At 32.8% G+C, this 20,199-nt stretch overlaps 1 protein-coding gene across 2 annotated transcripts in view; it reads left to right on the top strand.

The window, feature by feature from the left end:
- The window catches only part of LOC114327390 (zinc transporter ZIP6), a 182,896-nt gene that overhangs the window by 149,774 nt on the left and 12,923 nt on the right, over window positions 1–20,199 (top strand). The window contains exons 6-7 of one of the 2 annotated variants that reach the window (XM_028275989.2): window positions 4,074–4,296; window positions 18,489–18,712. In XM_028275989.2, coding sequence (XP_028131790.2) covers window positions 4,074–4,296; window positions 18,489–18,712 — 447 coding nt within the window. Of the gene's footprint in view, window positions 1–3,977; window positions 4,297–18,488; window positions 18,713–20,199 lie in introns of both variants that reach the window. The other variant, XM_028275987.2, reaches the window with a different exon arrangement.

Genomic DNA, 20,199 nt, shown 5'->3' with positions numbered 1-20,199 from the left:
TGGTACACCAAACTGAAGTCCTTCAATCTTACCCACAGATAAAAGTCCAGACATGTTAAGTCTGGAGATCTAGCTGGCCATGAAAATATACTTCCCTTCCAATCCATTTATTTGGATAACTTGCATACAAATAAACTCGAACTCGCCTGGAAAAGTGCGCAGGACACCCGTCATGTTGTAATATCATATCTCTTCTTGTTTGTAAGGAAATATCTTCCAATAAAACAGACAACTGATTTTCCAGAAAATCCACATATGTTTCGCCATTTAAAGTTTTATCAAAGAAATATGGACCTACGATATTTCCATCAACTATACCACACCAAACATTAAGACTCCATCTACCTTGAAGCTGCACCTCCTGTATCCAGTGCGGAGTTTCTTCAGCCCAATAGTGCATATTATGCAGATTAACACCACCCGCACTATTAAACGTAGCCTCGTCTGTCCACAAAATCTTTGACATGATATGCGCTTTTGCGGTTGTTCTTCTAGCAGACCTAACATACAATTGCAGTAATCCAACCTTGCATCAAAACCTCTCTCATGTAAAGCTTGGTAGAGAAGAACTACATGATAAGGATGCAGTCTAAAAAACAGAACAATAAATATTGGTGAAAAAGAAACTACTATATTTACTAAAACTCAAAAAATCTTGAAAAATTCTCAATTGTTTCACAAGATAAATCTTGCATAAGTATTTTTAAGAAACGGATAAAAGGATAAAAGCGCCGTGTTGCCGTTTTTATCGGAATATTAAAATAACAGTTGAATCTAAAGTTTAAAGGGAATTCCAAGTTTCTGACCTAAACGTTCACTTTATAATATGAAAAACCAACCTGTGATGTTTTAAAATCCTTAGAACAGTAGTTTTGGGTATGTTTAATTCTATAGAGATTTGCCTACTACTTATAATATGTGGATTCTGTTGAATTAAAGCAAGAACATTGATTGAATTATCTTCGGTCATACCTCTACTACGTCGTTTAAAACAAGGACAATGAAAACTACCAGTTTCTCTTAATCTTCTTGCATTTCTTTCAAATACTTGTTTGCCATAATGTCTCCTGTCAGGATATCTTAAAGAATATATACGTGAGGTAATAGCGACATTTTGGTGACATTCGAAATAAACTCCAATTATATAATACAATTCTGCATTTGACATACTTATCACGAATTATTAGTACTGATAATTAATTACTAATATTACCAATATTAATATCTATTGAAAAAAGTGCAATTCAATTCGAATTATAATATACCTAACACTTCTTAACAATGTTTTGACTGCTGTAATAATATGAACAATAAATAAACAATAAATAATAAATAAACAATATGAACAAATTCATTGTCGTAGCCTACTAAGTTTCGAAAAAACTATTTTTAATCGTATGAAATAACAATGGTCAAAATAGGAATCATTAAGATTCTTCTGCTATAAAAAAATTTGATAGTACCTACTGACTTACTTTTTATTTTAATTTATAATACAGGGTAAGTCAATACTATACTTACTTATATTTATGCGTTTTTATTCATATCTCGAGTTCGACAAAAGCTATCAACATGCGGTTTGCGCCATTTTGTTACGAATTTAATCCAGTTCCATTATAATTTACAATAAATAGGTGTTTCCGTTAAACATTTTGAAGAAAAACAAATTTTAATTTTTTCTATTCGAAAGTACCCTCTACCTATGACAATAAACACTAAAAAATGCAATTATTTTATAGTAGATGTAAATTAATTCAACCACACTCTTAATGACATTAATTTCGTTAAAATCGGTTGATCCAAACCAAAGTTATAGGTATTTATCCACAAATACTTTCCCACTCTCCCCCACCCTTTATTTGAAAAAATAAAAAAAAAAGTACTTGAACAACTTTGTGCAGAATTTAGGCCTCTTTCTAGTTTAATTACTTAACACTTGGTATAATTGGGCATATTTCACAAAAAACTGGTTTTCAAATTTTTCTTCACAGGTTACGCCCCCTAGCGGTTAACCCAGAAATTTGAAAGTTATTTCCAGCGATTTCTCTTGGCTACTTTTACTAAGGAATTTTTTCTCCTAAAGTTATAACATGAATAGTTTCTGATATATAGCCGAGAGATCGGCTTATTGGACCACCCGGTACATTATAGAAACCAAGCCATTTCAATATTTTATTATTAATGATAGACTAATATATTGTTGATCTCGTTCTTTAATTCAATAAGATAGGTTGTGGAGAGGAACGTTTTTAAAAAACTTTCGTTTTTCCGAACATTTAGTTGTTTATCATCATCAACCGTATGCGTCCACTGCTGGACATAGGTCTCCCTCAGCTCTTTCCATCTGTCTCTGTTTTGTGCGGCTTGCATCCAGTTACCGATAACATGCTTCAGATCATCGACCTATCTGGTTGGTGGGCGTCCTCTGCTCCGTAGTGCTTCTTCTCGTGGCCTCCACTCGACAATACGTTTTGTCCATCGGTTGTCTGACAATCTGGCGACGTGGTCTGCCCAATTCCACTTTAGCAACGCGATTCGGTCTCTCGGGGAGGGCACTCCATAGCCCTCATGAGTTAAGCGAATCTTGTTCAGTACCTTTTTTGTGAGTGTTAATGTTTCCGCTCCATAAGTGAGTACAGGCAACACACACTGGTTAAAGATTTTCCTTTGCAGGCATATGGGTAAGTCCGATTTAAATAGATAGTTCAGTTTACCAAACGCTGCCCACGCTAATCCAATGCGACCTGGGAGCTCGCACGTCTGGTTATCTCTTCCCAACCGAATTTAATGTCCCAAGTAGGTACTTATAAGATGCAGTCTGCTCAATATCCATTCCATCAACAACAATATTACGATTTAGCACCAGATTAGTCATTATTTGCGTCTTGTTGATGTTAATCTTTAGTCCGACCTCTAAGGAAGCGTGATATAATTTGTTCAACATTATTACTGCATCATCCATACGATCGGGTATAAGGACGATGTCATCTGCGAATCTCAAATGACTGAGCTTCTCCCCATTTATGTTGATACCATATTCGTTCAGATCTGCCTTCTTAAAAGTGTGTTCTAAAACGCTTGTGAATAGCTTTGGTGAGATGGTGTCTCCTTGCCGTACTCCTCGCTGTATACAGAATTTATTTGTTTGGTGTTCAGATAGTCTTACCTAGCCGTTGCCTTTTAGTAGGTATATTTGATATGCTAGTGTAGCGTGTAGTTCTATTCAGCATTCTGTCAATGCTTTTAATATTTTCTGCTGGCTTATGGTATCGAATGCTTTCTCGTAGTCCACGAATATCAGTGCCAGTGGTTTATTGTATTCTGCAGACTTCTTTATCAGGTTTTTTATTACCAGTAAGTGGTCGTTGGTGCTATACCTGGATCTAAATCCAGCTTGTTCTTTAGGATGATAGAGGTCTAACTTAGCCTCCAGACTTTTTGATTATTCTTGTGAAAAGTTTATGCCTGGTTGCACCAACAGATCTTAAGCTCCAGCTTAGCTAAGCTCTACTTATAGATAGGGCCTCCTTGAGTATCACTTACGTTGCACCATAATTTTATATTCTTACCTTATTATCAATTATATCTATTATTATATTATGGTATTCTTATTGTAATATATTATAATTATATTATTTTAATTCTTATGATATTCTCGACTTAAGCTTAAGATCTGTTGGTGCAACCGGGCATTTAGATATGTATGATAGCAAACTGTTAGGACGGTAGTTTTTTAGATCTGTTATGTCACCTTTCTTGTGTAATAAAACAATGGCTGCATTGTTTCATTTAGTTGTTAGGGCTCATATGAGCCAAACCATTTCTTATGCGAGACTGACTAGCAATCCATAACAAGAAAAGGTTTATTCTCAATGACGGTTTTTTCGATGGCTCATTTAACTATTTAAATAAATGTACTTTTTATATCCCTGAATATCATTAACCTATTGTACAAAATTTGTATTTATTTGTTAAAGACAATACATACTATGACACGGACAGAACGGCCACTACTGTCCTGGACCCCGCTTCCAAATCAGATACTCAAAAAATTTCTAAATCTTCTACCCTAGAGAAAATGGAACCCAATAACCAGAACCTGGACTGCCCTTCTGATATGAACATATGTACTGAAGCTAATAAGATGTTAACTCCCGAACACAAAAATGATGACTATACTGTAATTGTAAGAGAACATAAGAGCGAGCACCACGGCCATTCGCATAAACACGGACATGTTCATGCAGCACCTAAGAATTTTTCGTCTGTAGCGTGGATGGTCATAATGGGAGATGGGTGAGTATCAGTAATTATATGTATCTTATTCTACTAGGCGGCTTCGTACTCGGGTGATAAAAGATAATAGCCGAGGAAATGAAACTGAAAAAATGGCAAAACCTCGCAATTTTTTCGTCCAGCATCGGTTTGTACAAAAATTTGAGATTAGGCTCATTTCACCCTCTAGTTCATTTTCTATATTAAGTCGTTGTACGCTTTTGGTTTTTTAAGGCTGAAAACTTCCTCTAATTATAAAAAATTATAAAATAACATTTTATAAAGAGACTTAAGTTTTCACTCTAATGGAATATATAACATCCCACCAGAATGAAAACAATGGTAACCTTCTCTGGTTCCACATTCTGGTGGGATGTTCTATATTCCATTAGAGTGAAAACTTAGTCTTTTTGCTAGCAGTTGCCGCTAGGGCATCTATGCCATTTCGTTCGTTGCAGTTCGGGACTGCACGCTGGGGTTTGTTTTGGTTGGATCAGGGAGGGCAGCATATGTGCCTCCTGATGAGAGACTAATAAGTTTCGAAACCGGTAGAGGTGCTTGCGGCACTCTCTGATTAGACTGGAATATGGTTCGGCTGTATTTTCGTTTTGCAACGAAATTGAAAATGGTTATTCATTTTTGATTAACATTTTATACTTTAATATTGTCGACATTTCATTCTTATTAGTTACATCATGCATAATGATTGTTTTATGCTTTAAGATTTCATAATATTTCAACCCTTACAACCACCCTTGTTGGAGCTATAGATAAAAAATTGCCTTATCCTAAAAGAATAATTTCGGCTTGCATCGATGTACATAAAAATTTGAGATTAGGATCATCTCACCCTGTACTTCATATTCTATATCATGTTCAAGGGCGTTTATTATTTTTAGGGGTGTAAACTACCCCTTATTGTCAAAAATTATATACAAACATTGTAAATTTAATATGGGTAAAATTTGGTTTTGATTGGCTAAATAATGATTAGTTTTATGCTAAAGGATATAATATCATATTTCAACCCTTAAAAACCACCCTTAATAACATTGCAATTTTTATAAGTAGATAATTTAATAGATCTATACTAGTCGAGGAAATGAAGCATTTTGGCTCGCAATTTTTTCGTCCAGCATGGATTTACTTGAAATTTTCACAGAAGGTAGGGAATAGTCCAAGGATCATTTTCTATATCATGCTGCTGTACGCTAAGTTCTTGGGGGTGGTTGCCACCCCATCTCGGGGGCGGAAATTTTTTATTACATTTTAACCATGTAAATCGATGTAAAAAGTAATTCTAAGAAAAAAATGTCTTTTACATTTTCTTCGTTAAACTAATATTTCTCGAGTTATTCGCGCTTGAAAGTAACAGTTTTTCGATGAAAAAATCGACTATTTTAGAGGGTTTTTTGAGAATACCTCGAAAAATATGCATTTAATCAAAAAAACTGTAAATATCAAAATTGTATTTTTTTGGTAACACAAACCAAATTCTTTTTCTGTAATATCTTTAAGACCAATACAAACCGAGATACGGCATGTTAAAAGTTAGCTTTTTTCGTGAAATGCATAATTTGAAATATTCAAAGTAAAATAACGGAAAAACTTTGCCTTTTTCGAGGAAAACTTAAATAAACTTTTTTCAAGTATTTAGTTAGCCCTTTCAAAAAATAATAACAAAAAGTTTCTAGTCTGAAAATTAAGCGACTTATGATCAAAAAAAAGGTCGGTACCTGCTTTTTCTCTATGAAAAAATCAGTGAAAACAACCCCCTAACTACCCTCTTAATTAAAAATTGGTCTTTATCTTTCTGTAATTCCTTTTATATTTATATTGTCAATACACCCAAGAAGTTTGACCCATTTAAAAGGCCTAATTTTAGAAACCTTGGAGTTTAAAGAAAAATTAATTTTTTGGAATTCCCCTTTGTTCACCTTTTACTTCAAAATATCTCCGAAAATACTGGCGATACAAAAAAAAGATAGACTACTAAATTGTATCTTTTTTAATAACTAAAATTCCCTTGTGCATAGATTTTCATTACGGTAAACAGTTAGCGAGATATAGCTGTCTAAATCTTCTATTTACGAGCAAACACTCCCTTATTCGAGCCCTTTAAACCAACCCTAATTAAAAACTAAGAGATCTTACGAAATTTAGTTTACACAGTCTTATAACTCTTCAAAAATCCTACAAAGTTATTTTTGAAAAAAACATTTTATCGCTAAAAATGGAGCTATGTTTATAAAACGAATTTTTTTTTCGAAAAATTCGGATAGTCCGCTTATGGATAATTTTCAATGTATGTATAATACCACAGAACCGGTTCGTATACTGGAAGATGACTAAAAAATATTTGTATTTGTACATATTTGTAATTTCTTATTTTTGTGTAAATAAATGTTTTTCCAATTCTTTAATTCTACTTTTTTTCTGTATAGATCTATTAAAACATCTACTTATAAAAACTGTAATGTTATTAAGGGTGGTTTTTCAGGGTTGAAATATTATGATATTATATCCTGAAGTATAAAACAATCATTATTTAACCAATCAAAACCAAATTTTACCCATATTAAAGTTTACATTGTTTTTATATAATTTTTGACAATAAGGGATAGTTTGCACCCCTAAAAATAATCATCGCCCTTAAGCATGATATAGAATATGAAGTACAGGGTGAGATGATCCTAATCCCAAATTTTTATGTAAATCGATGCAAGCCGAAATTATTCTTTTAGGATAAGTAATTTTTTATATATAGATCCAACAAGGGGGTGGTTTTAAGGGTTGAAATATGATGATAGTATATCTTAAAGCATAAAACAATCATTATGTAACTAATAAGAACCAAATGTTGACAATATTAAAGTTTAAAATGTTATTTTATAATTTTTTACAATTAGGGGTAGTTTTCACCCTTAAAAAACCAAAAGCGTACAACGGCTCAATATAGAAAATCAGCTAGAGGGTGTAATGAGCCTAAACCCAAATTTTTGTACAAATCAATGCTGGACGAAAAAATTGCGAGGTTTTGCCATTTTTTCAGCTTCATTTCCTCGACTATACAGAAAAAAAGTAGAAGTAAAGAATTACAAAAACATTTATTTACACAAAAATACGAATTTACAAATATGTACAAATACAAATAGTTTTTTAGTCATCTTCCAGTATACGAACTAGTTCTCTGGTATTATATACATTGAAAATGTTCTATAAGCGGACTATTCGAATTTTTCGAAAAAAAAAAATTCGTTTTATAAACATAGCTCCTTTATTTTTGGCGATGAAAAGTTTTTTCAAAAATTATTTTGTAGGATTTTTGAAGAGCTATAAGACTATGTAAATTAAATTCCGTAAGATCCCTTAGTTTTTAATTGGGGTGGGTTTAAAGGGCTCGATAAGGGGGTGTTTGCTCGTAAATAGAGGTTTTAAACAGCTATAAAAAGCTACAATTTAGTGGTGTATCATTTTATTTTCGTATCTCTAGTATTTTCGGAGATATTTTGAAGAAAATGGTGAAAAATACGAAATTGCAAAAAATCTATTTCTCTTTAAACTCCAATTTTTCTAAAATTAGGCCTTTTAAATGGGTCAAACTTCTTGGGTGTATTGATAATACAAATATAAAAGGAATTACAGGAAGGTGAAGACCAATTTTTAATTAGGAGGGTAGTTAGAGGGTTGTTTTCACTGATTTTTTCATAAAGAAAAGCAGGTACCGACACCTTTTTGATCATAAGTCATTCAATTTTTATGCGAGACCCTTCTTGTTTTGTTCTTTTGAAAGGTATAATTGTATGCTTGAAAAAAGGTTAATCTAAGTTTTCCTCGAAAAATGCAACGTTTTCCCGTTATTTGGCTTTGAATATTTCAAATTATACATTTGACGAAAAAACTAACTTTTAACTTGCCGTATCGCGGTTTGTATTGGTCGAAAAAATATTATAGAAAAAGAATTTGCTTTTTGTTACTAAAATACACAATTTCGATAGCTACAGTTTTTTTTTATTAAATGCATATTTTTCAAGTTATTCTCAAAAAACTGTCTAAAAAGTGGATTTTTTCGTCGAAAAACTGTTACTTTCAACCGCGAATAACTCGAAAAATATTAGTTTTACGAAAAAAATGTAAAACATTTTTTTTCTTGGAATCATGTTTTACATCGATTTACATGGTTAAAATTTAATAAAAAATTCCCACCCCCGAGATGGGGTGGCAACCACCCCCAAGGTTTTAGCGTACAGCGGCATGATATAGAAAATGATCCTTGGACTATTCCCTACTTTCTGTGAAAATTTCAAGTAAATCCATGCTGGACGAAAAAATTGCGAGCCAAAATGCTTCATTTCCTCGACTATAAGCGATATATCGTAACCGATAGCCGATACGCACAAACAAAAATACTTAAAATCTTAATAGAGACGATAAAAAAGGTTCACTTATATCGTTCGAACTGCTACATGCCGGTCGCCCTCGCGATTTGTTTCATACTATATTTCAAACTGTTTAACATGTCGGGCAGAAAAGAAGACAGTACATACTGTGAATCTTTTCATTAATTTAGTGAAAGCTCGGCAGATCATCTGGAACTATTCCCTTCCTGCTTACAGTAAGACATATGTGACGAGCACTACATGAAGGGAAATTGCATCAGAAATAAAAGATACAGGTCTTTGAACTTTAATAATTCGTGTTGATACAGCTCTCTGGAAACAACAGCTGAGCTATGGTGCGCCTTGATAAGATTATAGAGATGTACCCAGTATTTTATTTTTCTTCTCATTCTACGCCTAAGCCAATAGCCACTGAAACGTCTTCCTCACTTGAGCTCATAAGGTTTAAAACAGACGAACCTCTCTGCACCGCTACTCTGTAGATCCTCAAAGTGGCTGAAACAGGCGATTTTTGTATCCCCAATGATTTTGTAATGGACGCCACAGTGGCGAGGATCGCCGACCGTGGCTACTGTGGCCAGCCACTGTCGCTCGTGTGGTATGGCACGTTTAATTTACATAAGAATTTATGGCTAATAATTGGAAGCTATTTTGTGGATCCACAGAGTAGCGCTGCAGAGTGATTCGTCTGTTTTATACCAAATTGTAACTGAAGAGAATTGTGCTTGTCGCAGCTTCCTAGCAATATATCGTGGCAATAAAATATCGGTTCTCGGATATCGTCCGAGTATGAACGCCGCCTAATGTTTATTTTTAATTTATTTACAGTTTTTAACACTTATTTTAATGTACGAGGGCCATTCGTAAAATAAGGTTCCCATGAATTTTTAAAATAGACAGCTTTATTTTTGTTCTTGTTCTAAAAGATCAACAGGGGAAATGGGCTAGAAACGACAAAGAAAAGGCCAATGCATTTGCACTTCACTTATCAAATGTACACACAACGCAAAAGTCTAGGGATATTTATATAAATAGACGTATTTTGTTTATCTGTAATCAACTTAAAAAAAGTAATACAAAATTTGTAGTTTAAATTGTTGTTTAATATGTCAAAAACCATAAATTGCAAAAAAAAAACAGAAAATTGGAGCAAAAAAATATATTGCAAATCACCCATGTTTCACATACCACCATAAAATGCCAAAAATCCGAAATATAAACTTAAAATAAAGTATGGCCACCACGTTGGTTTATCACAGCTCTACATGTACTGTTCATACTCCGAATCACATTGTTAATGTCTGCTTGAGGTAGTTGTGTCCATTGTTCTCTCAGAAGCTCTCTTAATAGCTCTCCAAACTCTTGTCCGACGAGAATCTGGATGAAATCCATATCTAGACTCGTCACTAAACAAAACTGTGGCCCAGTCATTGTCAGTCCAATTCTGAAACTCTTGACACCAGGTTAATCTTGCAGCGCGATTGCCTCTAGATAGAGGTGGACATCTCAGTGGTCGCCGACTACAAAGATTGGCTTCATTGAGACGATTCTTCACAGTACTGCGGCTAATTGTTACATTATGTGCAAGCTGTAATTCATTAACCAGCTCGGGTGCTGTGATTGTTGGCTGCCTTCTGGCATTTAAAATTAAATATCGGTCTTGAGCGACGGTTCTAGAGCGACCACGTCCTGGATGTTGCTCGGCTGGACTCCCAGTGTCTCTAAACCGACGCCACAAACGACTTACGACGCTTTGGGAGACACCCAGCTGGTCAGCAACTTGAGTTTGTCGCATACCAGCTTGAAGGACGCCCACGGCTCTATTCATCTCGTCCAACGTTAAATGTTGTCGTTGCATGGTAAAAAGACAATATCTTTAACTCACCCATTAAGCAAGAATGGTATAAAGTGACTAAAATTAAAAATAAACAAAACATAAAAATGTCGATTTTTTTTGTCCCTTGTAAAAAACATTCTAAAACACGTATTACTATCAGTTTTACAATTTTGTTTGATAAGAAGTGAGTGTCTATATCAACAATTCTAACGTGCTATGTAGTAAGAGTATGTCATAAAAAAGATTTTTGGGGATTCTTCTATACAGTGAGCACGTAAAGGTTGGAATAAATTCATTTTCTCGAGAATGGACGATTTTGGAAAAAAATCCTGAAACAGGTCAATTTTTATTTTTAAATTGCAACTTTTTGGTATATATATCATACTATAGTCGGTTCGCTAAACTCAGACGCAACTGGCTAGATATTTTAGTCGATATTTTTTTTGTTTTTTGCCAATTTTGCAAAAATTTGCAAAATTACTAACTATTTAGTGAATATTAACTGCTTAGTAATTATTTTTTGCCAATTTTACTAAAATTGGCAAAATTACCGACTAAAATATCTAGAAAGTTGCGTCTGAGTTTAGCGAACAGACTATAATGACGTCACCCATCTGGGCGTGATGACGTCATCGATGATTTTTTTAAATAGGAATAGGGGTTGTGTGATAGCTCATTTGAAAGGTAATTTAATTCTCTATTCAGTAATATAAACATTTACATAATTATTTATACAGGGTGTCTAAAAAAATTTTTTTTAATTAAATTAATTGAGATAAAAAGAAGAATGCATGTGATGTATTTAGTCCAAAATACATTTTATTGCTCTCAGAAAACAGAAAAAAATGTGTATTTGAAAGATAATCATTGCTCGTCGCTTAAATTAAATGTTCAATCTGTCAAGAGGAAGGTGGGTGGCGGCTTTAATATTGAATTTAAGCAAAAAACGATATTCATTTGTCAAATAAACATCATTTCCTGTTTTCTGATAGCAGTAAAATGTATTTTGAGATAAATAAATTACATACATTCTTCTTTTTATGTCAATAAATTTAATTTAAAAAAAATTTTTTTGGACACCCTGTATAAATAATTATGTTAATGTTTATATTACTGAATAGAGAATTGAATTACCTTTCAAATGAGCTATCACACAACCCCTATTCTCATTTAAAAAAAATATAGATGACGTCATCACGCCCAGATGGGTGACGTCACTAGTATGATACATATGTCAAAAAATGGCAATTTAAAAATAAAAATTGACCTGTTTCAGGATTTTTTTTCAAAGTCGTCAATTCTCGAGAAAATGAATTTATTACAACCTTTACGTGCTCACTGTATATTGAATTATATAATTAATAAGGTATCACAAAAGTAGAAAGTAAAATAGTTAATTACTAATTTATTGATCATATTTCGTCACCATTTTCATATTGAGTTCTAATAGTTATTTCATCAGTGGTAAAAAAGACTTTGAAAAGTCCTAATAAAAAATTTTCATTTTTGACTTATACTCTTAATACATGGCACTCTAGATTATAGTACAAGCAAATTTATATGGTCATGAAATTTCTGTCATTGGTATTGTCAAATTATTAAAATATCCTTAGACTTTTGCATTGTGTGTATTTCAACCAAATAATGTAGAGAGTACACAAGAAGACATGGATGAGATAAAAAATACCTGGAGTCACCTCTCCAAATGGAACAGTCCATAAGGAACTTTCAAACAAGCAATAATAGATGTAATAATTGCACACGAAATTAATCCAAAAAAGCACCGGGCTATGCCCTAATAACCGGCGATATAGTGCAAAAACTGACTAAAAAAAGAATGACAGCAATACTACAAATCTTTAACGTACTGCTAAGACTGAGCTACTTTCCAAATCAGTCTTTCTTCTTTTTAGAGTCACCGCCTGATTGTATGACGGTAGTGTCCCGATGGCACACCGCCGTCTGTGGTGTACCATCATCAAGTATCACGGTGTGTCCTGAATCAGGGTACACCACAGGTGGTCGTGAAGACTTCAAAGAGAAGAAACATGTCGACCGATGGTGGTGGAGCCTGAATTAAATTAAATCTAAAGCTGTATTTCCGTATTTCATTCTATGTACTTATATTTGAGTACATCTCTATTTTGTTCTATTTGAGTACACAGAATCCTGTTGGAATTTTATCTATCTAGATAAGCGGATAGGTGATGGATGCATATTGTATCTTCTATTCTTCTTTTCTTATAGCTCTGGGTAGTCTTCTTTCAAGTAGAATACACCGATTTGAGCATGCACCAAAAAAACACTCTTCTCACCTACCATATCACTTTTTGTATTATAACTAAAAGATTTATGAAGGAACGAGTCTCTTTATTTTTTTATAAGCTACAAAAATATTTTAATAGTTTTTTTGTTAGATGCATAGTTTTTAAGGTATTCGCAGAAAACCGTCCGAAAAGGTGTCATTTTTCAATGAAAATGGCCAATTTTCAACCACGAATAACTCAAAAAGTTAAGTTTAAAAAAATTATAGAACAGTTTTTGCTTAGAATTAGGTTCTCTAGCCACTTCCGTGGTTCTTTCAACCAACAAATTTTCCACCCCCGAGAAGGGAGTGGGGTGGGAACCACCCCCAAGATAAAAGCGCACATCGGCATGGGGTAGACTTTGTTTCCTGACCTATTCCCTACTTACTCTGAAAATATCAAGTAAATCGATGTAGTAGGATCGAATTCGGAGCCAAATATCCTCATTGACTGCCCTAATAGCCTTGCAAACATTGTCCATGATGACGTTCTCGATAAAACAGATGTTAAAGATGCCCTCTGGCACAAAAAATCTTTAATTCTAGTCTGCAATTCTGGAATGTTCGACGGTGGATCGGTATGCCTCAGTGACTGGTCTGCCTCCTTCAGCATTTTCCATATTATGTACGCATCAGGTAGCGTTAGGTCTGGTGAGTGGCAATCTCCCAAAATGATCGCGCAGTATTCGAAGAGAATCCCTGGTTGTGTGACAGGTTGTCCCGTCCTGCTGAAACCATTTTTGTTTTTAAGCTTGGACCGTTTTGGTGACCTTTTCCGTATGACCGAAGATAGTAGTCCATCATAAATTTTTTTTCTGCAAAACTGAGAACCATCCTGAAGTACTAGTCCAGGGCGCATCTGTTTTGAGATGGACGTTGAGAGGTGACTCAATTTTTTTTTTCCAGAAATTGCTTGGAATTAACTCATATAATAATAATTGAGTTATCCTCCCACTCAAAAAGGTCCGGAACATTGTTTAAATAATCAAAATGTCAAAAAATGAAGGAAAAATTCGATTTTTTCATCGTTTTTTTATTATAACTTTTTATTATAACGGAAGTATTCACTTCCGAGAAAAGTTGCACTAACATAAAAGTTGCGTAATTAAATTCCCTACAATATAGCATTGGTTAAAAGTTTTAAAAATTGTCACCCTTGTTGCAAAATAGCAATAATTGCGAAAAAAACAAAAAAAAACAGGTATTCGCATTTTACGTTTTTCAACCATTTACGCTACACTTGGACCTTTATATTTTACTCAGAAAAACTTTCATCATCATCATCATCATTCTCTTTGCCTTATCCCTATGCGGGGTCGGCTTCCCTAATTGCATTTCTCCACACAATTCTATCTTGGGCCATATCAATGTTAATCCCCTTTACCAACATGTCCTGCCTTATCGTCTCCCCCCAGGTCTTCTTTGGTCTTCCTCTCCTACTCCTTCCAGGAATCTGCACTTCAGCTATTCTTCGTATTGGGTGGTTAACGTCTCGACGTTGAACATGACCAAACCATCTTAACCTATGCTCTCTCATTTTGGCATCAATTGGTGCCACACCTAGACTTCCCCTAATATACTCATTTCTAATTTTATCCTTCTTTGTCACTCCACTCATCCATCTAAGCATTCTCATTTCCGCCACATGCACTCGCTGTTCCTCTTTGTTTTTCACTGCCCAACATTCAGTTCCGTACATCATAGCTGGTCTTATGGCTGTTTTATAGAATTTTCCCTTCAGCTTCATTGGAATTTTTCTGTCACACAACACACCACTCGCTTCTTTCCACTTCATCCATCCAGCCCTAATTCTACTGCATGCATCTCCATCTATTTCTCCATTACTCTGTAATACCGATCCTAGGTACTTAAAACTATTGCTTTTTACAATCATTTTACCATCCAAAGATACCATTTTATTTGTAGTAGCTCCATCTTTAAAAACTCAGAAAAACTTTATGATATACTAAAACAATACGGTCAATTTCATTAAGTTCGGTTTAATAGATTTTGCAAAATAAATTTTGCAATCCAGCTTTCGCAAAAAAATTCATTTTTTCAAATTAGTGCAGGACTGAAAAGCAGTTAGCAAGTTAAACATTTTTTTAGATATAGAAGAATACTGTACCTTTCATTTGCAATTTGCAAAATTAAAATCGATTAACTACCACGGCGTAAGGAATTTTTTTAAATAAACATTAATTTTTGGTGCTACGCGCAGGACAGCGGTGTTCGATTCACACAAGTTGATTTCCACCAAAATTTCTTCCAAACTTTATCTAATACTATATTATTTTCTTACTCTATAGTTTGTTGTATTTTAATATTTTAATTCCACAAAAATCAAACTAATTTGATTATTGTTTGTGAAATATTGTTTAAACCAGTGGTTCTCAACCTTTATGAGTGATGTACCACCTACAGTCATTTTTATTATTTTTGGTACCACCTATATTTTTAAATTGTATTATCAATACTTACTAAGTACTACTATTTTAATTTTTTCTGTGTTTTGTATACCACCGCCAATAATGATATGTACCACCAGTGGTACATGTACCACAGATTGAGAACCTCTGGTTTAAACAATTGAATATGTTTAAAAATAATAAACTTTTATTCTCTAAGTTAAAATATACAGGGTGAGTCATGAGGAACTGTACATACTTCTACCTCGTATAGAGGCCCCTATGGGGAATAACAAATGACCATTAAAAAGTGTCTGCTCCCATTGTTTAATAATATACAGGGCGAGTTTCGCATTTTGACAGAAATTTATATTCGTCATAATTTTTGAACGGTCAGATCGATGTGTCTCTCATTTTGGTCAATCGTTACACTATTACGTACCACCTAATCAACTGATTTATTCAAACTAGAAAAAAATCAGGTCCGGCTTTAAAAAATTAGTTCGTTTGGGTCTTAAAAAAAATTTCACCCTGTATACGCTTTTTGAAAACTCTAATATAAATTTTACAAATTAGACAAATAGGCAAATAAAATGACATATTTATTTTTTCCCCACACGATTACTTAATTTTTTATAAAAAAATCAAATTTGTCAAAATCGCAATTTTACCATAAAAATAAAAAAAAAATTAAACAACGTTTTTCTTAAAATTAAAAGTTTCACCATTTTTTTTTTCTATAACACGTGTAAATCTAAAACTCCCCATAACACTTCTCTTTGGACTCTACATATAGTTTAACGTAGACGTGATCAAATAGATGAATTTTAAATTTTTTCACTTAATTTTTGCGATTTAACTTTGCAATTCACGAAGCTGCACCTTTTATTTTTAAAAATTCATAACTTTTACGAGAAGAAGACTGAAAGTCTACAACAATTGTCATAGTCTTCACAATGGTAAGAGATATGTGCTGTAAAAATTTCAGAAAAAAAAATTTTAAATGGAACTTTGGTTGTAGTGAGTTAAACCGTGATTTTATCTTTTTTTTTATCATTTTTAGGTTAAAGTTCCGATTTTGACAAATTTGATTTTTTAATAAAAAATTAAGTAATCATGTGGGGAAAAATAAATATGCCATTTTAATTACCTATTTGTCTAATTTGTAAAATTCATATTAGAGTTTTCAAAAAGCGTATACAGGGTAAAATTTTTTCTAAGGCCAAAACGAAATAATTTTTTAAATCCGGGCCTGATTTTTTTCTAGTTTGAATAAATCAATTGATTGGGTGGTAGCATAAATTAAATATTTGTTTAAAAAAAAATAATTTTTGTAATAAAAGTATTTTTTTTTAAATCTATGGTTCACTTTACCAAACTTTTAATTATTATTCATAGTCAAATTTGATTTTTTTATAAAAAATTAGGTAATCATGAGGGGAAAAAAATAAATACGCCATTTTAATTGCCTATTTGTCTAATTTGTAAAATTCATATTAGAGTTTTCAAAAAGCTTATACAGTGTGACATTTTTTCTAAGATCCAAACGAACTAATTTTTTAAAGCCGGACCTGATTTTTTTCTAGTTTGAATAAATCAGTTGACTGGGTGGTAACATAAATCAAATATTTGTTAAAGAAAATTTTTTTTTGTAATATAAGTTAATTTTTTAAATCTATGGTATACTTTACCAAACTTTTAATTCATAGTCAAATTTGATTTTTTTATAAAAAATTAAGTAATCGTGTGGGGAAAAAATAAATATGCCATTTTAATTGCCTATTTGTCTAATTTGTAAAATTCATATTAGAGTTTTCAAAAAGCGTATACAGGGTGAAATTTTTTCTAAGACCCAAACGAACTAATTTTTTAAAGCCGAACCTGATTTTTTTCTAGTTTGAATAAATCAGTTCATTAGGTGGTAATAGTGTAACGATTGACCAAAATAAGAGACACATCGATCTGACCGTTCAAAAATTATGACGAATATAAATTTCTGTCAAAATGCGAAACTCGCCCTGTATATTATTAAACAAGGGGAGCAGACACTTTTTAATGGTCATTTGTTATTCCCCATAGGAGCCTCTATACGAGGTAGGAGTATGTACAGTTCCTCCTGGCTCACCCTGTATGAACGAAGAAAGTTTTTGCTAAAAAAATTGTTATTTCAAAGGACAGATTATGTGTTTTTATTTTGCAATAAACAAATTTATTTATTTATATCGCAACTTATTAAAAAATTAAAATTTATCAATCATTATCAAAGGTCATTGCAATGCCCAATCAGAGCAAACGTATCCGCTGTCCTGCGCGTAGCACCAAAAATTAATGTTAATTTAAAAAAGTTCCTGACGCCGTGGTTGTTAACCGATTTTAATTTTGCAAATTGCAAATGAAAGGTACAGTATTCTTCTATATGTAAAAAAATCAACTTGCCGTCTGCTTTATTTTCAGTCCGGAAACATTTTGAAAAAATGAATTTTCTTTGCGAAGCTGGATTGCCAAATTTATTTTGCTAAATCTGTTAAACCGATATTAATGAAATTTCCAGTATTGGTTTATTATGTCATAAAGTTTTTCTGGGTGAAATATAAAGGTCCTAAGTGTAGCATAAGTGGTTGAAAAACGTAAAATGCGAATACTTGTTTTTTATGTTTTTTTCGCCATTATTGCTATTTTGCAACAAGGATGACAATTTTTAAAATGTTTAATTAATCCTATATTGTAGAAAATTTAATTACGTAACTTTAATGTCAGCACAACTTTTCACGGAAATGAATAATTTAAAGTTATAATCAAAAAACGAAATTTTTGACATTTTGATTATTTAAACAATGTTTTGGGCCTTTTTGAGTGGGAGGATAACTCAATTATTATTATATGAGTTATTTTCAAGCAATTTCTGCAAAAAAATATGAGTCACCTCTCAACATAAAAATGTACTAATATTTTTACAGATGCGCCCTGGTCCATACCTAACTTTAACACGATATCCACGTAGATTATAGCCACGTTTGAAAACCATTCACTACGTTTTGGCGCATGACACACACAAATTTGAGGAATACGCATTTCAGTAGGTACTGTTTATTTTGCCGCATACCGTATTATAATATTACAACTTTTGCATATAATCTTATTGTTATACCTATCTCGTCGGTCATTTTCTATTTTTCACTTTGTCCTTTCTCAGTACCTACTTGTTTTTATTTATTTTTATTATCTATGAGTTTATTATATTTATTAATTAATATCATTTATAGATTACACAATTTCACCGATGGAATGGCAATTGGAGCAGCGTTTTCGGGCAGTTTAGCCGGTGGGTTTTCAACAACAGTAGCAGTGTTTTGCCATGAATTACCTCACGAGCTCGGAGATTTTGCTATGTTATTAAAAGCTGGAATGACCATCAAACAAGCTCTCTTCTACAACATACTATCTAGCATTTTGTGCGTATTTGGAAATATTTTCGGACTTATGCTTGGTGAGTATTAGACCCCGTTCTCATGACAAGCGCTTAACGTGCGTTTTAATAACGCGCGATTACAACTACATACATTTTACTTGAGACCGTTCACGTACTAACGCGCGTTTTAAATCATTAAAACGCGCGTTGGCATGTGAACTGCCTCAAATGAAATGTATGTAGTTGTAAGCGCGCATTATCTCAACGCGGGTTAAGCGCCTGCCATGTGAAAAGGCTCTTACAGACAATAAAGACAAACACGTTATGTTAAACTTAAACTTATTCGACATAAAGTATGTATTTGGTAATGGCATATTTCTCAATCGGTATAAAAACTATTGAAACTATATACACTTACAGTGCACATATTCTAAAGGTGTCGGTGGGGGATGGCGTATGTGCGTAGATATGCGTATTATAATCGGTGTATGAGAGAGAAAGTGTTTGAAATGATGAAATAGCAAATAATACAAAATTTGTTATTTCATTATTTCGAATACTTTCTCTCTCATGCACCGACTATAATACTGCGCCATTCCCCACCGACACCTTTAGAATTTTTGCACTGTACGTGCATAGAAAATTTAAATGTATTGTTGCTGTTTAGAAATGATAGGTCAAATCAAAATAAATTATTTTTTTGTAAGTTTGATTTTGTACTTACCAGAACAAAATTTCAATTTTATGGAAAATCGCTATTTTTTAATTTAATTTTTCTTTGAAAGTAAACAAACCTTGAATTCCATATTTTAAGGTGGTATGACACAATGTTAAAATTTATATAGTTTTTAGGTACAGTTACCGTCACTATTTCAAAACCAATTTTCAACTTATGGTTATGTACGTGAACTGTAAACTTTCTATTTTAATAGTATCTAGTTAAAATTTCCAAAGAAAGCACTAAATTTTTTATAATTAGTTAAAGGAACCCATATCATAACTTACTTGGTAGCCTGCCCTAAAAATTGGTTTCATGTAATAATTTTTGAACTTCAGTACAAAATAACTACCATAAATGATTAACTATGCAATAAGCTTTATTTTAAGCAAACGTTCATTATCCATACTTCCATAATTTTTAAATTAAGGTGGTATGACACAATGTTAAAATTTATATAGTTTTTAGGTACAGTTACCGTCACTATTTCAAAACCAATCTTCAACTTAGGGGTATGTACGTGAACTGTAGACTTTCTATTTTAATAGTATCTAGTTAAAATTTCCAAAGAAAGCAGTATATTTTTTATAACTGTACTTAAAGGAGTCCATGTCATAACTTACTTAGTAACTTGCTATAAAAATTCGTTTTGCATAATAATTTTTGAACTTGGGTGGAAAATAACTACCAGAAACGATTAACTATGCAAAAAGCTTTATTTTAAACAAAATTTCATTGTCCATACTGCCATAATTTTTAAATTAACTGTACCTAAAAGTAAAAATTTTAGTTAAAAGCTGCAATCTGGGGATTTTGTTGAAATTACAGCAATAAGTTGGCATTTTTC

This window comes from Diabrotica virgifera, chromosome 4 (assembly GCF_917563875.1).
Source record: "Diabrotica virgifera virgifera chromosome 4, PGI_DIABVI_V3a".
NCBI classification, from domain to species: Eukaryota; Metazoa; Arthropoda; class Insecta; order Coleoptera; family Chrysomelidae; genus Diabrotica; species Diabrotica virgifera.
Note: the sequence above shows the minus strand (reverse complement) of the source record. Positions and strands in the feature narration are given on the sequence as shown.